The 22274-nt window shown below is 34.7% G+C and overlaps 1 protein-coding gene across 3 annotated transcripts in view; it reads left to right on the plus strand.

Annotated features, from left to right (window-relative positions):
- The window catches only part of LOC150015889 (cofilin-2), a 103770-nt gene that overhangs the window by 66393 nt on the left and 15103 nt on the right, over positions 1–22274 (plus strand). For 2 of the 3 annotated variants that reach the window (XM_090270147.1, XM_090270145.1), the window contains 9 exons: positions 1298–1461; positions 2176–2330; positions 2954–3102; positions 11291–11538; positions 11631–11857; positions 13755–14221; positions 15761–15903; positions 18356–18443; positions 18895–19884. In XM_090270147.1, coding sequence (XP_090126273.1) covers positions 1298–1461; positions 2176–2330; positions 2954–3102; positions 11291–11538; positions 11631–11857; positions 13755–14221; positions 15761–15903; positions 18356–18443; positions 18895–19091 — 1838 coding nt within the window. In that variant the 3' untranslated portion in view covers positions 19092–19884. Of the gene's footprint in view, positions 1–1297; positions 1462–2175; positions 2331–2953; positions 3103–11290; positions 11539–11630; positions 11858–13754; positions 14222–15760; positions 15904–18355; positions 18444–18894; positions 19885–22274 lie in introns of those variants that run through there. The other variant, XM_090270146.1, reaches the window with a different exon arrangement.

Consider the following 22274-nt stretch of genomic DNA (forward strand, 5'->3'; position numbering starts at 1 on the left):
TTTAGTTCTCTTCAGGATTAAAAACTATAGCTCACAATTCTTTTTTTAATGGGTTTTTTAGATTTAATTCACACACCATACAATTCACCCATTAAAAGTATACAATTCAGTAGGGGTTTTTTTTAGTATATATACCAATATGTGCATAAAGAAATACCATATCCTTTAACTACCACCCCGATAGACCTAAGCAACTGCATATCTATTTTCTGTTTCTGTAAGTATCCCTGTCTGAACATTTTATATGAATGGTATATATAACATATGGTCTTTTGTGACTGACTTCTTTCACTTAGTGTAATGTTTTCAAGATTCATCTAATTTGTAGCGTGTATCAGTACTTCTTTCCTTTTTATGGCCAAATAGTATTCCATTGTATACCATATTTTATTTATCCATAGTTAGTTGATGGATATTTCTATTGTTTCTACCTTTTGGCTAATTTGAATAATGCCACTGTAAATACTTGCATACAAGTTTTTATGTCAATATGTTTTCATTTCTCTTGGGTATATACCTATAAGTGAAATTACTGGGCCATATGGTAATTCTGTTTAATCATTTGAGGAACTGCCAGACTGTTTCCCAAAGTGGCTACACCATTTTATACTTCTGCCAACAGTGTCTGAGAGTTACGATTTCTCCACGTCCTTGTGAACACTTGTTATTATCTGACATTTTGATTCTAGCCATCCTAGATGTGTGAAGTGGTATTTCATTTTGTTTTCAATGCTCATTTCCTGAATGAGTAATAATGTAGACCAGCGGTCCCCAACCTCTTTGGCACCAGAGACCAGTTTAGTGGGAGACAGTTTTTCCACGTACCAGGGCAGAGGTGGAGAGCAAGACAAGAGGTAGAGCTCGGGCCGTAGTGTGAGGGAAGCTTTGCTTGCCCACTCGCCGCTCCTGCTCTGCAGCCTAGTTCCTAACAGGCCATGGACCGGTACTGGTCCACAGCCTGGGGGTTGGGGACGCCTGATGTGTAGACCATTTTATCATGGTCTTATTGGTCATTTGTATATCTTCCTTAAAGAAAAGTCTATTCGGATCATTTGCCCATTTTTTATGGGATTATTTGTCTTTTTATTGTCAAGAGTTTTTATATTCTAGACATAAGTCCCTTTTCAAATACATGATGATGTGCAAACATTTTCTCCCCATCCCTTTTTTTTATTTCACTTGAGGATTTACTAAAGGTTTTTATATCAATTACCTTATGATCATAACAGTCACATGGGATAGACTGTATTTTTTTTAATAAGGAAATCATAATAAAGGTACTGGATAACTATTTCAGACAAACCTCAGACTGATAGCAAACCTGTGTATACTCGGGGAAGAGCCTTCAGTGCAAATGATCCATCTCAGATGTCTGCAGAGAGGCAGCTTGAATTGAGGCTGAGAGATTTTCTTTTGGATATTGAAGATAGAATCTACCAAGGAACGTTAGGAGCAATAAAGGTTTGTACCTATTCCCATTTTTAGTTTATCTAATTACTGTACCAGAATTTTGGTCATACTTGTTAATTTCTTTGGTATAGGCAACCCATATGTGTTTTGAATAAATATTAGTGAATGATATATTTTTTATAAAAACAAAGTTTATTATTCCCCTGTATCAAAAGGTATGTATGGATATAAAATCCTTAAATGTGCTGTATGACTAACTGCTTTCTTAAACAGAATTTAGTGAACATAACTGACCTTTTTAATATTAATTTTTAGTATTTTTTTAAATATCTGTTTTATGGTATTTTCATCCAAGATGTTGAAATGTGTAAGTATATTTTCTTCTTCCTTGACCAGCTCCGGCCTGCTCTGCTGAGTCTGGTTTGTTTATTGGTTTCTTTGTTACCTTTTTAAAATCTGTAAGTAATTCATGCTTGATATGTGTGTTCTATTCATTGCTTTACTATCATCTATCACTTTTACTGCTACCAGATAACCAATCTTAGAATTGTTTATAATTTCCCTATATAGAGAGGTGTAAAGCTTCCATCTATGAATGATATGAATTCCATTTTGACCACTTAGTAATCTTATTTTTAGATTCCTTTTTTGATTCACAATCTGTTCTAAAATATTCATGAATTTTTCATATGTACATTGAACCTCATACTCCTTAGGAACAACATGTGTCAGTTTTCAGGGTTAGTAATTTGGGTTTTGTTACAGGTTACAGATCGACATATCTGGAGATCAGCTTTGGAAAATGGAAGGTATGAGCTGTTAAGTGAAGAAAACAAGGAAAACGGGATAATTAAAACTGTGAATGAAAATGAAGAAGAAATGGAAATTGATGAGCAAGCAAAGATCATAGTAAAAGACAGGTACAAAAAGCATTTTTTAAAGTAACCAGCACTGTTCCTTGCCACTCTAAGTTTTTTCTAATGTAAGTTTTTTTTGTTCAAAAAAATTCTTTTAAAACCTTACTGTGATGACTTTAATATTTATAACCACTGAAATGATTATTTTGCTTAAACCTCCACCAAGAGACAATGTAAGATCATGATAATTTCTCAATTTTAAAAACGTCTTTGAGCCCTGGCCAGTGTGGCTTAGTTGGTTGGGTATTGTCCTGCGAAGTGAAGGGTCACTAGTTTAATTCCCGGTCAGGGCATATGCCTGGGTTGTGGGTTGGCTCCCTGGTTGGGGCACATGTGAGAGGCAACTGATCAAACTGATGTTTCTCTCACGTATTGATATTTCTCTCCCTTTCTCTCTTCTTCCCTTCCCCTCTCCTTAAAAATAAATAAATAAAATCTTTTTTAAAATAAATAAAATTTAAAGGTCTTCGAACTTAAGGTTTTATTATGCTATCCATTTTTCCTTTCTGTAGGAAAATTTAGTAAATTGTGATATACTTAAATAGATCTGAAGAACTAATCAGAACCTATATATCTATAGACAGATACTTTTAAGTACCATAAACTCTTCATTGTTTTAATCATAGACTTTTGGGCATAAAAACAGAAACTCCAAGTACTGTCTCAACTAACACAAGTACACCACAATCAGTGAGCAACGTGGTTCATTATCTGGCAATGGCACTTTTTCAAATAGAGCAGGGCATTGAGCGGCGTTTTCTCAAAGCTCCACTTGGTAAGTATCTATTTTTAATTCAAAATATTATATTTTAAATGTTTTTGAAATTTTTCCTTTAATTAATAGAACTTTACTGGCTGGCATAATAAAATTGATAGACTGAACTGAAAATTTTAAGATTATATTTTCGCCTTGGCCAGGTAGCCCAGTTGGTTAGAGTGTCGTCCAAAATAGCCAAGGTTGCAGGTTCGATCCCCAGTCCAGACCCATACAAGAATCAACCAGTGAATGCATCAATAAGGAACAGACCTGACTGGTGTGGCTCAGTGGATTGAACGCCAACCTGTGAACCAAAGGGTCACCAGTCCAATTCCCAGTCAGGGCACATGCCTGTGTTGTAAGCCAGGTCCCCAGTTGGGGGGTTCACAAGCAACCATACATTGATGCTTCTCCCCCTCCCTCACCCCCCTCTAAAAATAAATATATAAAATCTATAGAAAAAAAAAGTGGAACAACAGATCTCCCTTTCTCTCTGTCTCTCTGTCTCTCCCTCTCTGTCTCTCTTAAGTCAATAAACTAAAAAAATAAAATAAAAAAGATTATGCTTTCATTTTTATATGAATTCTTTCAAATGAGATTTATTTTTAAAATAATACTTAAATATTTTTTTAAATTCTAGATAATCATTCATTTTAATAAATGTCTTTTTAACTATATCAATCTCTTCTTTTGTGAAACCTTCATCACAAGAAAGAAACCAAAACCTGTGGCTAGCCAGACCCTGAATAATCAAAGATTGTACATAAATATTTTTGTTATTATTTAAAACAGAGCCTCAAAGAAGCTACTTAAATTTCCACCATTAAGGGCATGGTTTAATAATGGAGGTCACTAATCTGAACACTGTATAAGAAGTGCTACATCAGGAATACCGAGTGTTAAAGGGGACACAGATGAGGAAATGTTCTATAACTTATGGTTAGGATGATAGAAATAATGCTACGTGGGTCATGTTTCAGCAATTTATGAAATCATTATGTCTTTAGAAAAATAGGTGTTTCAAATTCCAAATAATATTTCAAGTAACCCTCTATTTCCCTGTGGTCTCTCTGAAATGTTGAATTGATTTACAACTTATCATCTCAAGATAGTTTATATCTTATATCTCAATAATACGGTACTGGAAGAAACAGTTTTTTAAAACCATATCTTTCTGGTTTCGTATTGAAAGAGCAACTTGAATAGACTAAAATCCTTTGAAATTATTTGAATATTACCTGTTAAGTAGTAAGAACAAAGTTTTATAAATAGGTGGTGCTATCAGAGCAATTTTAGATTGTGAATATCTTTGTAAAGTGTCTTTTAAGTTGAAGAGCTTCTGGCTGATATCTCATTCTTCTAATAACCCTATTCATATATTTTATAAATTGATCATTGCATGATGAGCTTAATAACTCACTTTTCACATGAAAGTAGCATTTGTTAGAAATAAAATACATATGATCACATCTCAAAGATACCACAGTTTGTATTTACTATATCACTCTCACTTCCCAGTCTTCAACATTTCTCAATATTTTCTGTCTAAATCAATCTACATGATAAGGGGTTGCTCTGTTTTATTTCTTATAACACATGTTGAAGCTGCAATTACTTCAATTAAAATTTCAATTAAAAGTTAGTTGTAAATTATGTAGCTCTTATAAATTTAAGATATTGCTACTAATCTTTTTAAAATATATTTTATTGATTATGCTATTATATTACACTTGTCCCAATTTTTCCCCTTTTGCCCCCTTCCACCCAGCATCCCCATTCCCTCTAGCAATCGCTCCCTTAGTTCATGTCCATGGGTCGTGCATATACATTCTTTGGCTACTCCATTTCCTATATCCCTGTCTATTTTGTACCTACCAAGTTGTGCTGCTTGATCCCTGCCTATTTCTCCTCCTTCCTCTTCTTGTCTGATAACCCTCCTTCATGTTCATAGTTTTGATCTTCTTTTTCTTACATAATTCCCTTTAGAGTTTCATACAATAATGGCTTGGTGGTGATGAACTCCTTTAGCTTTACCTTGTCTGGGAAGCACCTTATCTACCCTTGCATTCTAAATGATAGCTTTGCTGGATAGAGTAATCTAGGTTGTAGGTCCTTGCTTTTCATCACTTTGAATACTTCCTGCCAGTCCCTTCTAGCCTGCAAAGTTTCTTTTGAGAAATCAGCTGACAGCCTTATGAAAACTCCTTTGTTAGGTAACTCTGCTTTTCTCTTGCTGCTTTTAACATTCTCTTTATCTTCTAACCTTTGGCATTTTAATTATGATATGTCTTGGTGTGATCCTCCTTGGGTCCATCTTATTTGGGACCTTCTATCCTTCCTGGACTTGCATGTTTATTTCCTTCACCAAATTAGGAAAGTTTTCTTTCATTATTTCTTTTAAAAAGTTTTCAATTTCTTGTTCTTCCTCTTCTCCTTCTGGCACCCCTATGAATTGAATGTTGGTACATTTAAATTTGCCCCAGAGGTTCCTTAGCCTATCCTCATTTTTTTTCATATTTCTTCCTGCTGTTCTAATTGAATGCTTATTTCTTCCTTGTGTTCCAAATCATTGTCTGGATTCTCATCTTCATCCCCTCCACTGTTGGTTCCCTTTAGATTTTTCTTTATTTCATTTAATACAACCTTCATTTCTGTCTAGGTCTTTTATGCTGCTGAAGTACCCAGTGAGTTCCTAGAGCATCCTGATAACCAGTGTTTTGAACTGTGCATCTGATAGGTTGCTTATCTCCATTTCATTTAGTTCTTTTCTGAAGTTCTGTTCTGTTCTTTCACTTGAGCCATATTTCTTTGTCTCCTCATTTCTCCTCATTTTGGCAGCCTCCCTGTGTATGTTTCTGTGCATTAGGTAGAGCTGTTTTGACTCCCTGTCTTAGTAGCAAGGCCTATTGTAAAAAAGTGCACCTATAAGTTGCATGGGGTGGAGTCTTACGTAATCGCTAGGGCGGGGGAACCCATGTCAGTGCTCTGTGCACCTCTTTGAGGAAAGGGCTCAGAGAGGGACAATGCTGCTGCCTGGTCTCTGAAGTTTTGCCTAGGAGGATGTCTCCCAGTACGCCCTGTTGCTAGTCACTTCACTTTCTCCCCGTATGCCACTGGTGCCCTTCCAGCTGTTGCCCTGGTGCTAAATTCCAGAGGGGTAGGTCTGTGTGAGTCCTAAGTCTGTTGCAGGCCCTTTAAGAGGAGCCTCTTGAGAATCGTTCAGTTTCTTCTGCCACCCGCAACCTTACTAGTTTTTACAGCCAGAAGTTATGGGGACTTATCTCTCTGGTGCTGGGATCCTGGTCTGGGTGGTTTGGTCTGGGGCTGGGATCCCTCACTCCTGAGGTATCCTTCCCAATTTTTATCCACCTTATGTGGATGTGAGACCATCCATTCTGCATCTCCACACCTCTCCACTTCTCCGTGCTTCTCCCTGCGTCTCTGCCCCTCCTACCCGTCTGGTTGAACGTGGTTTCTTTGAATCTTTGGTTGGACTTCCACACAGCTCAATTTTCTGACAATTCTGGGTGATACTTGTTTTGTAGTCTAGTTGTATTTTTTTGCTATAGTTGTGCAAGGAGGCCAGGTGTGTTTACCTATGCCTCCATCTTGACCAGAAGTCTACTCATTAATCTTATGATTCCAAAAGGGGTAAGGGATGAAACAATTCTGATTTGTATACTTCTGAAATTGCCTTCAGTTAAAGTGGTTCATAAGTTTAAGAGGAAAAAAACCACATTTGATTAGTGTGTCTGTGTTTTTATCAGTACATCTTAACTATTTAGACAAAGGAAAAAAATTAACATTGGGAGATGTTGCAACTTACATCTAGTAGTTGTATGAGAGCTATAGTGTTCTTATGCTGGTTTGTATACAGCAGTGTTAGAACATTCCTTTCATCCTGAAAGATTTATAAAAACAATTTTAATGTGGAATTTTAGATAAAGTAAGGAAAGGTCAACTTACCTTACTTACTTTGGTGGTGTACGTTGGTCAGAGTTAGATGTTGATCATTTATAATGTGGATGTTACCATTGCTGCCCCATAAAAAGTTAATAGTAAAAATGATGTCTGTAATTCTTTATTTTATGTGTAAGTCTTTGAGGGGTCTTTCTTGAATGGGATAGCAGGAGATAGAGATACCACTGGTGTTTTAAGAGAGTCTGAATATTTGGAACAAGGTAGTCAAGAATACCATAAATCTGGGGTAAAAAAGGGGGAATGCTACTTTATAAATGTTTTGAGTAGAATATTTCTCCATTCTTGATCATTTTTCAACATAGCAAGTTAATTATAGTAGCAATTTTCCCTCTTTAGTTTCAGAGATTATTTCAGTTTCTTGAGGAAGGAAATAAGAAACAAAAATTCTACTTACGTTCTACTTTCCCTAATATGTACTTTTTAATCTAGGGATTAATCACATTGGTAAAACTAGGCACTTTTTTTTTTTTTTAACTTGGGAAGAAAATTATATTCCAATTATTTTAGATACAATTTGTGAAGACTGTTGAGGTTAATAATTTTGTTATTTATAAAATCATGCTTATGGTTAAACCCTTAAGCTATGAAATACCTCAAACTAACTTTATCAACTTGAAAGGTAACACAAATTTATAAAGATCAAAAGAGAGAGAGAATAAATAAGGAAAGAAAAAGAGAAGGGAAGATTAATCTAGTATAAGAGATTTTTAATTTTTAAAGAATTTTGTCTTTTTAAAGAACTTTCCTTTCTACATTTTACACTTCAGCTAATCAAGCTCTTTAAGTCTGTACAGAAAAAGTTAACAATGGTGAATTTTAGTATACTTAGATATTAGTGAAAAGATTGAAGAGCTATGGAATGCATGTTCACTTATTTTGCATGTAGTATTTATTCATGGAATTTTTTTCTTTTACTAGCATAGGGAGATTTGCAGGTTAGGAGTTTTTGTTGTTTGATCTCCTCGAGAAGCCTACGTGGGATAGTCACATGGGTTACTGTGCATTGGCAGTTAACAGTATGAAATCTCCCAGAGTAATATTTGATCATATGACTCTACCAATATTTTGTGTTAGTAAAATCCTTTCATTTAGTAACTTCTTGAGGAATTTATCTGTGTAGCATAATGGAAGATAAAAGAGAAACAGGATATTTCTGCCTGTGAGTATTGTATAACCTGAAAAAGAAGCAAAATTTAAGATTTAAAAAATAAAAAGCAACAGGAAAATCGAATCAATTATATAGTTTTTATCCTTATTTAAATACTATATGAAAACAGAAAAAGATAGACATCCATTTATATTTATTTTATATTTAAAGTATTTTTAAGTGGGTAGGAATAGGTAGAAGAAAAATTAGACCTTCAGCTACCTACCACTGGTTTAATTTTCTTAAAGCACCTCTTTTGATCAAAACCCATAGTGTTTCAGTTAAAAACCATTTAAACTGATTTTCAAAGTTCCAAAAGACCTTCATAATTTGTCTTTTTCCTCCACTCTTTCACATTGGCCTCTGCAACCTTATTTCTTGCCATTACCAGTAAGAATGCCCTCTGACTTATCCAGAAAGATTTCTTCAAGATCTTTGGACTAGAAGTTCTTATTGTCTTCTTCCTTGGAGGTCCCACTCAGGCCAGAACTTTTCCTGAAGCCTTATATCAAAAACCAAGATAACTAGATAGCACAACATGGGACGGTTGAAATAAGTCAAATGGACTGAATTGCATGCATTTCCCACTTTGCTAATATTTCTCTTTAGCTTTTGTCTGAGGAGCCATTTGAACCATACAATTTTTGTCTCTCCCATGGAATGATTAATCTCATCAGAACTTATTAGAAGTTCTGATGCTTTCCAACTGCTTATTTACCCGTATTTTCAAATGTTTATTTCTTTCATCAATTGGTTGCCTCTTGCGCACCCCCAGCGGCAGAGGGTAGAGGGACCTGGCCTGCAGCCCAGGCATGTACCCTGATTGGAATCAAACCAGCCACCTTTCAAATTGCAGGCCAGCACTCAATCCACTGAGCCCTGCTGGCCAGGGCTCAAATGTTCATTTCTTAAAACATATTAAACAGTTATTTTGTAATCTGTGTGTAATTCTAATATCGCCAGTCTTTATGGGTCAGATTCTGCTGGCTGTTGCTTATAGTGCTTTGTTGTTGTTGTTTTAATCAAAACCCAGTTTGAGTTTTTCTTTTCTTTTTTTTAGTTTTGATTTATTTATTGTTTTTCTTTTACAGTTGTCCCACTTTTTCCCCCATTGCTCCCCCTCCACCCAGCCCACCCCTTCTCCCAGTCAGTCCCCACCCATGGATTATTTATACTAGTTTCTATACTAAATCCTTTCCTTATTTACCCCCCTGATAACTGTTAGTCCGCTCCTTGTCTCCTTGCCTCTGGTTCAATTTTGCTCGTTTCTTTGTGTTGTTCATTAGTCTCCTGTATTGGGTGATAGCATACGGTATTTGTCTTTCATTGCCTGGCTTATTTCACTAAGCATAATTCTCTCTAGTTCCATCCATGTTGTTGCAAATGGTAGGAGTTCCTTCTTTCTCTCTGTTGCATAGTATTCCATTGTGTAAATGTACCAGTTTTTTGATCCACTCATCTACAGATGGGCACTTATGGGTTTTGACTATTAACTCTCATTTCTCAGAACTTAATGGATATCTCTTCAGAGAGAATTTGCAAAGATTTGTTCTTGTTCCTACCATTCACCTGAGATTAATAGCATCCCTGGACCACTTGCTGTAAAAATCTTAGCTTGTGGTTTTTCAGGTTTTAAACCTGTTCAAGGTTCTGCTTATAGTTACGTATTCTTAGGGTGTCTTTATTTCCCCTTTCTATCCAACATCAAGATCCAAATGAACAAATTTCTGTGCTGTTTCTTTCTTCGTACTACCCTTTCCACGTTATAAGTATAGCTTTATGGAGTCCTAGCTTTTTAGAGGGCACTCACCACATTGAGCGGGCCTTAGGTTTCAGGTCCTATCTCTTTTACCCCGCTGCATAGTCAAACAGGAGCTCAAGACCCACTAGTGTTGGCAGGTCTGTTGCTTTATAACTTGAACTCATGTGTATATCTTCCACCTTCTCAGCTATATTAAAACATCTTAAAGGTAGGGACCATAGAATCAATTTGTTTCATCTTCTAAAGTGCTGCACATAGGAGGAACAATGTAAAGGAACTTGTCCAAGCTCACATAGAGGAGCTAGTACTCACCTCTAGGCAGACTGACTCTGGAGCCCACATTCTCTTAACCATTATACTACTGCCCAGAAGGTTTTATCTGAGGATAACAATAGGAAACATGGCATAATAGGACCAAACTATGGATGGACTCTTATATACCTTGCAGCATTTTGACATGACATGGTAGGCTCTTTATAATCAAGTATGTCTTAGGAAAACTAAGGTGGTAACAATATTGAAGATTAATTAAAGATGGCAATCACATGCCATTGTAAAAGAATAGACTGGCTAGATTGATGGCATCAGTCAAATGACTATAATTTTTTTTGCCCAGAATACAAATGGATGATTTTGTTAATGACAGAAGGTTTCAAATATTTCTACATAAATATTGGTGCTGAAAGTTTATTTTGGGAGGTATTAACATTTTTTATTTACTTCACTTTAAAAATAATATTTTCTTAAAGATAGAAGACAATATAGTTGGCATTTATACATAATTGATATTTTTCAATAACAGCTATATTGAGATATAATTCTCATAAAGTATGCAATTCAGTGGTTTTCAGTATATTCACAGTTGTAAAGCCATCCACTACTATTTTCAGAACATTTTTATCAGCCTCAAAAAAAAAGAAAACCTCATATATGATTGATATTTAACTGAGAGCAGTTTTTAATCTGAAAATGAGGAAGTAACACCCTTGATTCAAATGAATAGTACCTGATTTGTAACCACATTTAACCAGTTTTCTAAATTAGATCAAGATTTATTACAAAGATTGGATTGAGAACACATTGCCTAAGTTATTTTTTTAAGTATTTGATGTACAGATTTAATATAAACAAGATGTGGCTCAGCAAATATTTTCTTTAACCTAAGGTTTTTGTTTTTAATATAAACATGGTCTTTTTGTTAAGTGTTACAAGAGAAGAATTGTAAAATTTATCCTGTTTAAACTACCAAGAAAAGAGTTCTAGGAGATGTCTGGGGTTTGCTTAGAAACTTTAATCACTTTTCCTTTTCATTTAAGATGCCAGTGACAGTGGGCGTTCTTATAAAACAGTCCTGGACCGTTGGAGAGAGTCTCTTCTTTCTTCTTCTAGTCTATCCCAAGTCTTTCTTCACCTCTCCACCTTGGATCGTAGTGTGATATGGTCTAAATCTATACTGAACGCTCGTTGTAAGATCTGCCGAAAGAAGGGCGATGCTGAAAACATGGTCCTTTGTGATGGCTGTGATCGGGGTCATCATACCTACTGTGTTCGACCTAAGCTAAAGGTATTTTTTTCTTTTTCTAATTCTCAGATTATAATTGAGACACTGAGATTTTGAAAGACAGGTGATTAATGAACATTTATGTGCTTTGTCAGACTGTGCCTGAAGGAGATTGGTTTTGTCCAGAGTGTCGCCCAAAACAACGTTCTAGGAGACTCTCTTCTAGACAGAGGCCATCCTTAGAAAGTGATGAAGAGATGGAAGACAGTATGGAAAGTGAGGATGATGAAGTTGATGGTGATGATGAAGACGGTCAAAGTGAGGAGGAAGAGTATGAGATAGAAGAAGAGGAAGATGACTCTCAAGAAGAGGAAGAAGTCAGGTAAGTCCTAACATGCAATAAAATGAGAGTCGTGAGTCAACTAGGCAATCTCTTGACTACTCAAATACAAATGTGGTGGTTGAAGTTCATCATTTTTTTAAACTAGTATGTAATATAATAGCTTGAAGTTACCCTTGCTCAATACCTTGAAGTTACAAATGTATTATGAACATTTGAACTTTCCCCAAGGGAGTATAGTAGCTGTGTGAGTTTAGCCAGATCATAAAATTAAGTATGAGTTCAAGTTTGGACAGGAATACCAATCAGGCCCACAATAAGGCTGATTTTACTTAATTTTATGCCTAAAGCAGCAAATAAACAATCCAGAGGATATTCATGAGATAAAGATGGAAGCAGCATCCCAATGCCTCCCTACTTTTTCAAGGACATAGCTATGCCCAGATTTTGGTGATCTTGGCTGTCTACAGAGAGTAAGAGACAGAGAGAGATACCAGGAAGCATGTTGTATTTTTATACTCCTACCACATCAGCACCCAGAAATAACTTCTACACTACCACATAACTAATTATTCTGCAACTTAGCAAATTATGTCACTCAGGCCTAATCAGTAGGTTTAGGGCCTGGTTTTTTCTACTGTGCCAGCAATGGGGCAGTCTCCCCTTATTTGTCCCTAAGACCCTCCCCCTTTTTAAATATTTGAACCCCATTTGTGTGAAATCAGGAAAGTGAATGTGAAGCAAGGGCAACCTAGAACTAACAAAGTACAAAAGGCAGATAAGGAAGATAAGTAGAAAGATCCACCCCATTAGTTTTAAACAAATTGCTTATAAGGGCAGTATTGTGTTAAGCATAAAAATGATAAAGAATTTAGAAAATTCTTAGAAATATGTTAGGGAAACTGGAAGTCCAGGTATATGGGGAGATGGATAAACAGGGGGCTTAATAGGGTTATTGCATCCTTGTCTACAACTTAAACACAACAAAAAGACTGAATATACTTGTTGGTTTTTTAATTAATTATTTATTTATTTTATTTTTAGAGAGAGGGGAAAGGAGAAAGAGAGGGAGAGAAACATCACTGTGTGGTTGCCTCTCACTCGCGCCCCTGACTGGGGACCTGACATGCAACCTAGTAATGTGCCCTGACTGGGAATCAAACCAGCGACACTTGGCTCGCAGGCCAACGCTCAATCCACTGAGCCACAGCAGCCAGGGCTTGAATATAGCTTTGTATTATCCAGTAGAATAAGAAGATGGCAAAGAGATTCTTGGCTTGGTATTCAGGAACAACAGATTTAAGGCCTATTTTAGCTTGTTGGGGGTTTTTTTCATCCTCACTCAAGGATATGTTTATTGATTTTAGAAGGGCCAGGGGGAGAGAAACATCTATCAGTTGCCCCCTAAAGGCACCCTGACCAGGGATTGAACCTGCAGCCTTTTGGTGTATGGGATGATACTCCAACCAACCAAGGCTAGGGTTTAAGGCCTATTTTAATGGCAGCTATTGGTGGAAACTCAGTTACCTCAGTATCGGTGGTAATGAAAAGTGCTAATAAGGAGAGAAAAGATTTGCATTTTAAGATTACTTCATCATTTTTTAAGTTTTTCAACATGATTAAGTCTATATATTGGTTCTCCTGTAGATTTTATTATAGATTATCACAATTTAGGATTTGATTTTCATGACGATGTCCTAGAATTACTAAGAAAATAATATTCTCTTTGCATTACAAAAAAGTATATGAAAACACATTTAAGATTTCCATTAAAAATTTGCTACGTCTAAGTTTAAATAATTGAACCTAGGATACATCTCATTAATATATAAAAATAATATGTAGAACTCATTGGCTGAATACTAGAATGAGGGGAATAGAAGTAATTGTATATTCATTATTGTTCTGTACAATAATGATGTTTTCTAACTATTTATAGCCCACCAAAACGAGGAAGACCACAAGTTAGATTGTCAATTAAAACAAGAGGGAGACTTAACTCTTCGTTTTCAAGTCGTGGCCAACAAGATCCTAGAAGATACACTTCAAGGAGTCAGCAGAGTACACCAAAAACAACTGTTTCTTCTAAAACTGCTGGGAGAAGCCTAAGAAAAATAAAATCTGTTCCTTCTACAGAAACGAGATCTTTAAGAATTGCTAGTCGTTCTACTCGCCAGAGTCATGGCCCATTGCAAACAGGTGTATTTGTGGAATTACTTAGTCCTTGTAGAAAACGCAGGGGCAAGAAAAGTGCTAATAATACTCCAGAAAATAGTCCCAACTTCCCTAACTTCAGAGTCATTGCCACAAAGTCAAGTGAGCAGTCAAGATCTCTAAATGTTGCTTCAAAACTTTCTCTCCAAGATAGTGAATCCAAGAGAAGAGGCAGGAAGAGACAATCTACAGGTATGAAGAAGTCTAATTTAAACTGTCCTTTCCTAAGAAAATTGAATAATTTGAAAAGATTAAATGTCATGATACTTTGGATCACTTTTTAAAGGCTATCACTAAGATACAGAGTTTAAAGGCTATCGCTAAGATATACAGAGATTTTAGGGAGCAACCAGACCTGAGTGAAGCATAATCATCATTGAAGGGGTAGCTATTCGGGGAATAAAGGTGCACTATATTACTATTATTTCTACTAGGAGAGCAGGGTAGTTGTGAGAAATCTGCAGTGTTCTGTTTTTAATGGAGAGACTTGGCCAATATTTAACAGTCTCAGTTACCACATTATAACACATTTCATTCTCTTCTACATTTCTGCCTTTGCACACTCATGCTCATTATCATCTACACAAGCTGCACTGGGTTATTTGGTAAGGTTCCCATTTGATATACTGAATTTGGGGCCGCAGTATTGCTAGAGAGTGATCACAACCTATCTAATTCTGATAACTGTTGTTTATAATAATCTTTATCCATACAATAATCTCTTTATTCATTCATCTCTTTAATCATTTTTCCTTTAATGTCATTAGTAGTAAAAACTTTATTTCCAAAAATGAAGTGAAACATAAAAAATGCTTCTGTCCTTTGAAGAATTGTAGATAGGTTATATTACATTATTCAAACAATCACAAGAATAAAGAATTTATTGGTGAAACAATGGGATATAATTAATCTGTTTATTTAGTCACCATGTTGTCAGGTTTTGCACCAAGATCTAATTTAGCTTTTCTTATCTCTTTATATGTTTTGCTTTTCCCTGAATCTGAACTCCAAACTAGTACACATAAAACACTTTATACAAAAATATTCTGCTGAAAAAAAGTTTTGTTGTTATTGATTTGTGAAATCACTAAGTCTAAGGACAAATAAAGGGAATGTGTGGATTTACATTTAAGTAGAAAAGCTGAATTCATATGTGGACTGTCCTACTACCCTCTTCTACTAATTTGTACACCTTAGACTTCATTATACACCTTAGAGCTTATGAGAAAGCATCTGGCTTCAAGAAAATTCTCCATATAAAATTAAGGCTTATAAGAATAATCTTTTACTTCATTATTGAGAATTATTTTTTATTACGCAAAGTAATTTACAAAGAGGCCTAGTTTCTAGATCTGAAGAGATAACTTTCCTATTGATATATTTCAGGAAATAGTGGAGAACTGCTTACTGTGACTTTACTGTAATTGAAAACATATTTTTAATAAAACAGAGTAAAAAATCCACTTTGTGTTCTAGAATTTTCTTTTGTATTATACTCACTTTACAATCTGTTCCCAATGACTGTTTAATGCAATTGGAAATTTTTAAGATAGAAAGGAAATAAAGAATATTTGGTCGAGATTTTCATACCTCATGATGTAAGTTAGTTTAACATCTCAGTGTTTAGAGTGTCAGTTTTGTTTGGATTTAGTTTGTATTCATATGCCCTGTTTAGTTGAAGTGATCAAATATTTTGCTTTGTCATCACCTAAAATTAATTTATTTATTTAGAATCATCTCCTATGACACTGAATCGAAGAAGTTCAGGCCGACAGGGAGGAGTTCATGAATTGTCTGCTTTTGAGCAACTTGTTGTAGAATTGGTACGGCATGATGACAGCTGGCCTTTTTTGAAACTTGTTTCTAAAATCCAGGTAATATTTCTAGACTTTATAAAACGTATTCCGGTATATTATTTGATTTAGTCTGCCTGGCGGTTTTGAGATAGTCAAATCACTATGCACTTTTTTTAAAAACATTTGAAAAGTTGGTCCCACCATGTCCAGCTTGAAGCAGCTAGAGGAGCTTGAGACCTTCGCCCATTGTCCTTTACAAGATTACAAAGGGTCCTAATATTTGAGAGGGGGGGGATAGTTAATTTTTACGAACCAGGGGTATGGACTTGGGGGGGATTGCTGGGGGAGGGGGGTGCTGGGTGGAGGGGAACAAGGGGGAGAAAATTGGAACTGTTGTAACAATATAATCAATAAAAAACATTAAAAAAAAAAAAAAAGAAAAGTTGGTCCCAGTATTGGAAAAAATGGAGTTAGACATCATAGTCTCTCTTCAGTCCCTTCTAATTCTCTGATTCTTAAAATTCACTGATGGCACTGTGTTGAAATAACCTCAATATTTTTATTCAAGATAATGAATATGAATAGAGTTAATTCAACTGAGCACCATTACTGGTATTTCTATTATGTAAAACAGTGGTTCTCAAATTTCAGCATACACCAGAATCACCTGGAGAGCTTAGTAAAACACAGATTACTGGGCCCCACCCAAGAATTGTTGATTCACGAGGTCTGGAATGATACCTAATCATTTGCATTACTGACAAATCCCCAGATGATGCTGATGGTGCTGGTCCAAAGACCACAGTTTGAGAAACATTGATTTAAAAAATAAGTATTCTTAAATACCAGAGACGGCCTAATCTAACCAAGGGATTAGAGATGGTGCTCTAGTTGTTTATACATTTGATCCTTGAATAATACATGTTTGAACTACTGGAGTCCGCTTACAAGTGGATTGTTTTCAATAGATATTGGAAAATTCTTTGGTGATTTTCTGGCTACCATGAAGCAATTATGTACACTAGGATATCATAAAGGAACCAGATTGCTGCTTACTTCGTTATCAATATATGAATCATTTTACCTGTAAATAAATATAAATTTCTTCACATTTTTTTCATATTTGATGTCTAGTGTTAGTGATATGTATAACATCTATAGTGTTTTGTATCATATAAGACAATATTGATATAGGTACTAACAGGCGATTCATCTAGTAAACAAATGATGTAAAATTACGGTATCAATAAATGTACAGTAGAATTATCCTTATGATTTTCTTGATAACATTTTCTTTTCTCTAGCTTACTTTATTGTAAAAATACAGTATATAACCCTGGCCAGGTGGCTCAGTTGGTTGGTGCATTGTTCTGTACACCAAAATGTTGTGGGTTCAATCCCCAGTTGGGGCACGTATAGGAGAAAACCAATCAGTGTTTCTCTCTCACACCAAACTTTTTCTTTCTCTCTCCCTTCTTTCTCTCTCTCAAATCAATAAAAATATCAGATGAGTATTTCAAAAAATACAGTATATAATAAATACATATAACATGTAAAATATGTGTTAATTGACTTAATGTTATTGGTAAGGTTCGCAGTCAACAGTAGGCTATTAGTAGTTAAGTTTTGTGGGAGTCAAAAGTTATACACAGATTTTTGAGTGTGCAGTGGGTTGACGCCCCTTACTCTCACATTATTTAAGGGTCAACCATATATATATGGCAGAATGTGATATGCTATAACAAAGATAGGACAGTGTTATAGTACTATCGTAAAAGTTATGTGATGGTCTTTCAGAAATAGAGAAGAAAATGAGATTAATTTGAGCATTTCAGAGGAAGGAAATAGAACTATTTATTGAAGAACTATTTAGTCTGGTCATTGAAGTAAGATAGAATTTCAGTTGTAAAAAATGGAATAAGGGAATTTCAGAAAGAAGGGGCAATAAGTTGAAGACCCAGAAATGAGGATATGGGGGAATGATGGGTAGTTTGAATAGAGCAGACTAGCTGGACACAACTAGATTATAAAGCGTTTTACTTGTCGGTGTTGGGTGGAGATTTCTGAATAAAAAAGTGACATCATCAGAATTCTACTTGGAGATTTCTAGAGCAAGAATATAAAGGATTAATTAACATTGAATAGCATCTTATAAAAATTAAACCTCAGTTTGACTCGGTTCACTTTTCCCAAGTAGTTCTTGTGCTCAATTAAGGTTTGCTGCATACATTTTTATTTTTTATTACAAATGCAGTAATGCTCATTAAAGAAATGTTTATAGATATATAAAGAGACAGAGACAGCACACAAAACCATAATCTTTTTCTTTTCACAATAAATTAACACGTCTTATAGTATCAAATAGGCTTCCTCAACATTAAGTGACTAAAATGTATTATGTGGTTTTAATGGAATAAAAGTATTCACAGGTTAATATGCTGCTGCTTTTCAGTGCAAAACCCTCATGTAATTGACCACTTGTCTCTGATAAATTTTATATAAGAAAAGTAATATTTTAATGATTTTACAGGTTCCAGACTATTATGACATCATCAAAAAGCCCATTGCTTTAAATATAATTCGTGAAAAGGTGAACAAATGTGAATATAAATTAGCATGTAAGTGATTTATAATTTTCTCTATATTTTTGTTTAAAGAAGTAGATGCTGGTTCGTTTGTTTGTTTTTGGTATATGCTGTATATTAATGTAATTGTGCAGATGGCATCCCAAGAGGTCCTTAAAATGCTTATCCATGTATATGGAGATGAGAGATGGATGGGCATTGAGTGAGTTAAAGAGATTTTATAGAATCTGATCTTAATAGAAGTTAGTTATTGAAACTATGCAATTATACCTAGTTACATAATTGCATAGTTTTATTAAAACAATTGTAAAGTATATGTAGTCAAACAGTTTTAAGCTTAGTTCTGCTACCTTGTTTTCAGTTTTTAATGTCTAAAGAAAAAAAGTGGGTTTCTGTTTCTTAATGCCATTTCTAGCTATAATACAAACAGATTTTATATGTACAGTACTTTCATTTAATCTCATTTATATTTTTTTCTTTCTAGCTGAGTTTATTGATGATATTGAGTTAATGTTTTCGAACTGCTTTGAGTACAACCCTCGTAACACAAGTGAAGCAAAAGCTGGAACAAGGCTTCAAGCATTTTTCCATATTCAGGCTCAAAAACTTGGACTTCACATCACACCTGGGAATGTGGATCAAGTTAGCACACCACCACCTGCAAAAAAATCACGAATCTAATTTTGTCCTTCTAAAGGATATGTTTAAGGAAAAGAAATTGTTCGTGAAATGGAACATTAAATCATGCTCTAAAGCACCCATATATATATAAAGCAATAACAACTGTCTGACCACTTCAAAGTGTGGCCTGCACTATATCTCAATTTTAATATTAACCACTCAGGAGAATGTAGGAAAGATTTCCTTTGCTACAGTTTTGTTCAATATCTAATAAGTTTGATAGATGTATTGGATACAGTACTGGTTTACAGAGTTTTTTGTACATTTTGAGATCATTCATGTGTCCCAATATCTTGGAAAATATTTTTTGTCTATGATTTATTTTGTCATTGATGACTTTTCTTAGGCGTGTGGTATTAAGGAAGGTTTATCTGGGTAAATCTTCTGTTATAGCACAGTTTATAAAAAAGTATATATGTCTAAGAATTTTTTAATGAGCACATTCTTTCAACACTACACATGAATGAAGCCAATTTATATCCTTGAAGTGCTGTACCAGGGCTGGCTGGAAGTGTTAAGTCTGAGTTTATTAACTAGATATTTATTTAGCATTCAGAGTAATTTGTGAATTTGTTTTGTATTTATAAAATTTATACCTTGAAAATGTTCTTTAATTTTTTAAACATTTTATTGTGTTTTTGTTTTATATCTTTTAACTTCCTTAATGATAAATCAATAAAAGGTAACACCCTCCCTTTTCCCTGACAGTTCTTCCAGTTTTACAGAACTGTATTTTAAGTTTCTATGTACAACTTTTTAAGTGTAAAAATAAAGTGATACATTTTTTCAAGTATTCTGAATTTCTGGAATTTTTATAAATCAGAATTGGACTTCTATACATGATACATACAGACCATAGGAACCAATGCTTTATTGTCTTTAGAACAATGGTTTGCATCTTTTTCTGCCCCAGACCTTGAAGAGTAAAATACCTCCTGTCAGTAACAGTAAGGGAGGGATTCTCATTAAAATAAAGAAAGTAAATTTAGAATATACCCACTTAGTTAAGAAACATCCTCTGGAAATTTTTAAAAGTAAAACAAAGTGCTATTTCTTAGATGTGGAAGACATAGAAAGACCTCAGTTTTGTAGCAGTAGCTTTTCCTTATTTCAGAAATTACCCCTCTTTACTTTCATTTCTTTTTCTGATACTTTGAGGTTATCAAATTCTCTGGATTCTTTGCATGAGTGTCTTCATGTCTATAAATTTTAGTAAATTTGTGATTTCATATGCCAATAACCAAACTTCTTAAAAATTTTATTTAGCATTTAAATATTCAGGAGGGAATTCTAAAATAAAATCATATTTTAAATTATCGTATTGCTTAATATTCTTAATTTGTTAATGTTAGTAACAAGTAACTTTTATATTTGTTTTTCTTCTAGACCATAAATACTAAGAAGGAACCATTTCTGACCAACTGCTTATTGAGTTATTCAGTCTGAAAGTCAGTTTTAAAACTTGCAATTTCCCTTCCATGTTACCTGTCTCAGACCCAGTTAAAATAAGACATTGCCCTTTAATCTTTCCAACCAGATTGTCTCATACACAAAAATATCATTTATTCCCATACATGTCTTCAGTAAATGAAATTTAATACAGCAACAAGGTTAACACACACATAAAAGTCCGAGATAGTGAAAGAGACATTTTAGTCAGCTGGGTACCTCTTACTGAGATCAGTCTCTAAGCTCATATAAATTATATTTCTAAAAGCAGTTGGTTTGTAATTGCAAGAGAGTGCCAGAGGGAAAGAAATTAACACATTTTGTTACATGTCAAGCCCATTAATAGAGAAGTTTACATCCTTTGTACCTAGTAACTATGGTAAATGCTTTTTCTGTTAAATAAAGAAATTCTATAAGGGTTTTGTTGTTGTTTAGACTCAGATGGACTTTTTATAGCATTTGTCCAATATCACAAAGTAAATGACATTAGGCTGTCAAAATTTCATCTTTCATTACACTAAGGTAGCGCCAAGAAGATGAGAAATATGCAGATTCATCTTTGTGCACAATGTGAAAGGATGGACAAAAGGGAATATATATCACATTTTTTTGGAATGCTATTCATTGTAAATATGTGGTTCTTCTCCTTTTTTATTTGTAGTTTCTGAAGATCTCTGTCCTGATACTCTTTAGCCACATGCTCAGGATATGTACTCAAGGCTGCATGGAGCACTGGGGAAAGCCACTGTCTTCCAAACTTTGAATTTAGTTCTCATGACTATATGGCTACAGGTCCAATTAATATTGGCTGTAGGGTCCTTATTACTTAAGCATATGCAGAAACATGTTTTATTTTTGTAACTTTTTTATTTTTAAATTATAGTTGGCATACAATATTATATTAGTTTCAGGTGTACAACCCAGTGATTAGATATTTATATAACTTACGAACTGATCGCCCCAATAAATCTAGTACCCACCTGACACTATACATACTTATTACAATATATTGACTATATTCCTTCTGCTGTACTTTACATCCCTATGACTATCTGTAACTACCAATTTGTACTTCTTAATCCCTTCACCTTTTCACCCATGCCTCCAGCCCCAGTCCCACCTGGCACCATCAAAATGTTCTCTGGATCTGTGAATATCCTTCTGTTCTGCTTGTTAGTTTGCTTTATAGATTCCATATAAAAGTGAAATATGGGATTTGCCTTTCTCTGTGATTTATTTCACTCAGCACAATACCCTCTAGATCCATCTATGTTTTTGCAGATGGCAAGATTTCATTCTTTTTTATGGCTAAGTCATATTCCATTGTGTATATAGGAGAGGGCAAAAGTAGATTTATATCATAGTTGTGAGTACACAAAAGAATTGTGTTATTCATTTGTATTACAACTGTTACCCTACTTTTGCCCACCCCTGTGTGCACCACAGCTTCTTTTTCCATTTATCTATTGATAGACACTTAGGTTGCACTATCTTAGCTACTGTAAATAACTCTACAATGAACATATGGATACATATGTCTTTGATTTAGTGTTTTGGATTCCTTTGAATGAAATACCCAGAAGTAGAATTTCAGGGTCCTTCTTTATCTCTTTTTATAGCCTTTGTTTTAAAGTCTATTTTTGTCTGGTATAACCCCACCTTTTTATGTTTGTTTCCATTTTCATGAAATATCTTTTCCCATCCCTTTACTTCCAATCTGTGTGTGTCTTTCAA

This window comes from Furipterus horrens, unplaced genomic scaffold, assembly GCF_987537825.1.
Source record: "Furipterus horrens unplaced genomic scaffold, mFurHor1.1.pri manual_scaffold_3, whole genome shotgun sequence".
NCBI classification, from domain to species: domain Eukaryota; kingdom Metazoa; phylum Chordata; class Mammalia; order Chiroptera; family Furipteridae; genus Furipterus; species Furipterus horrens.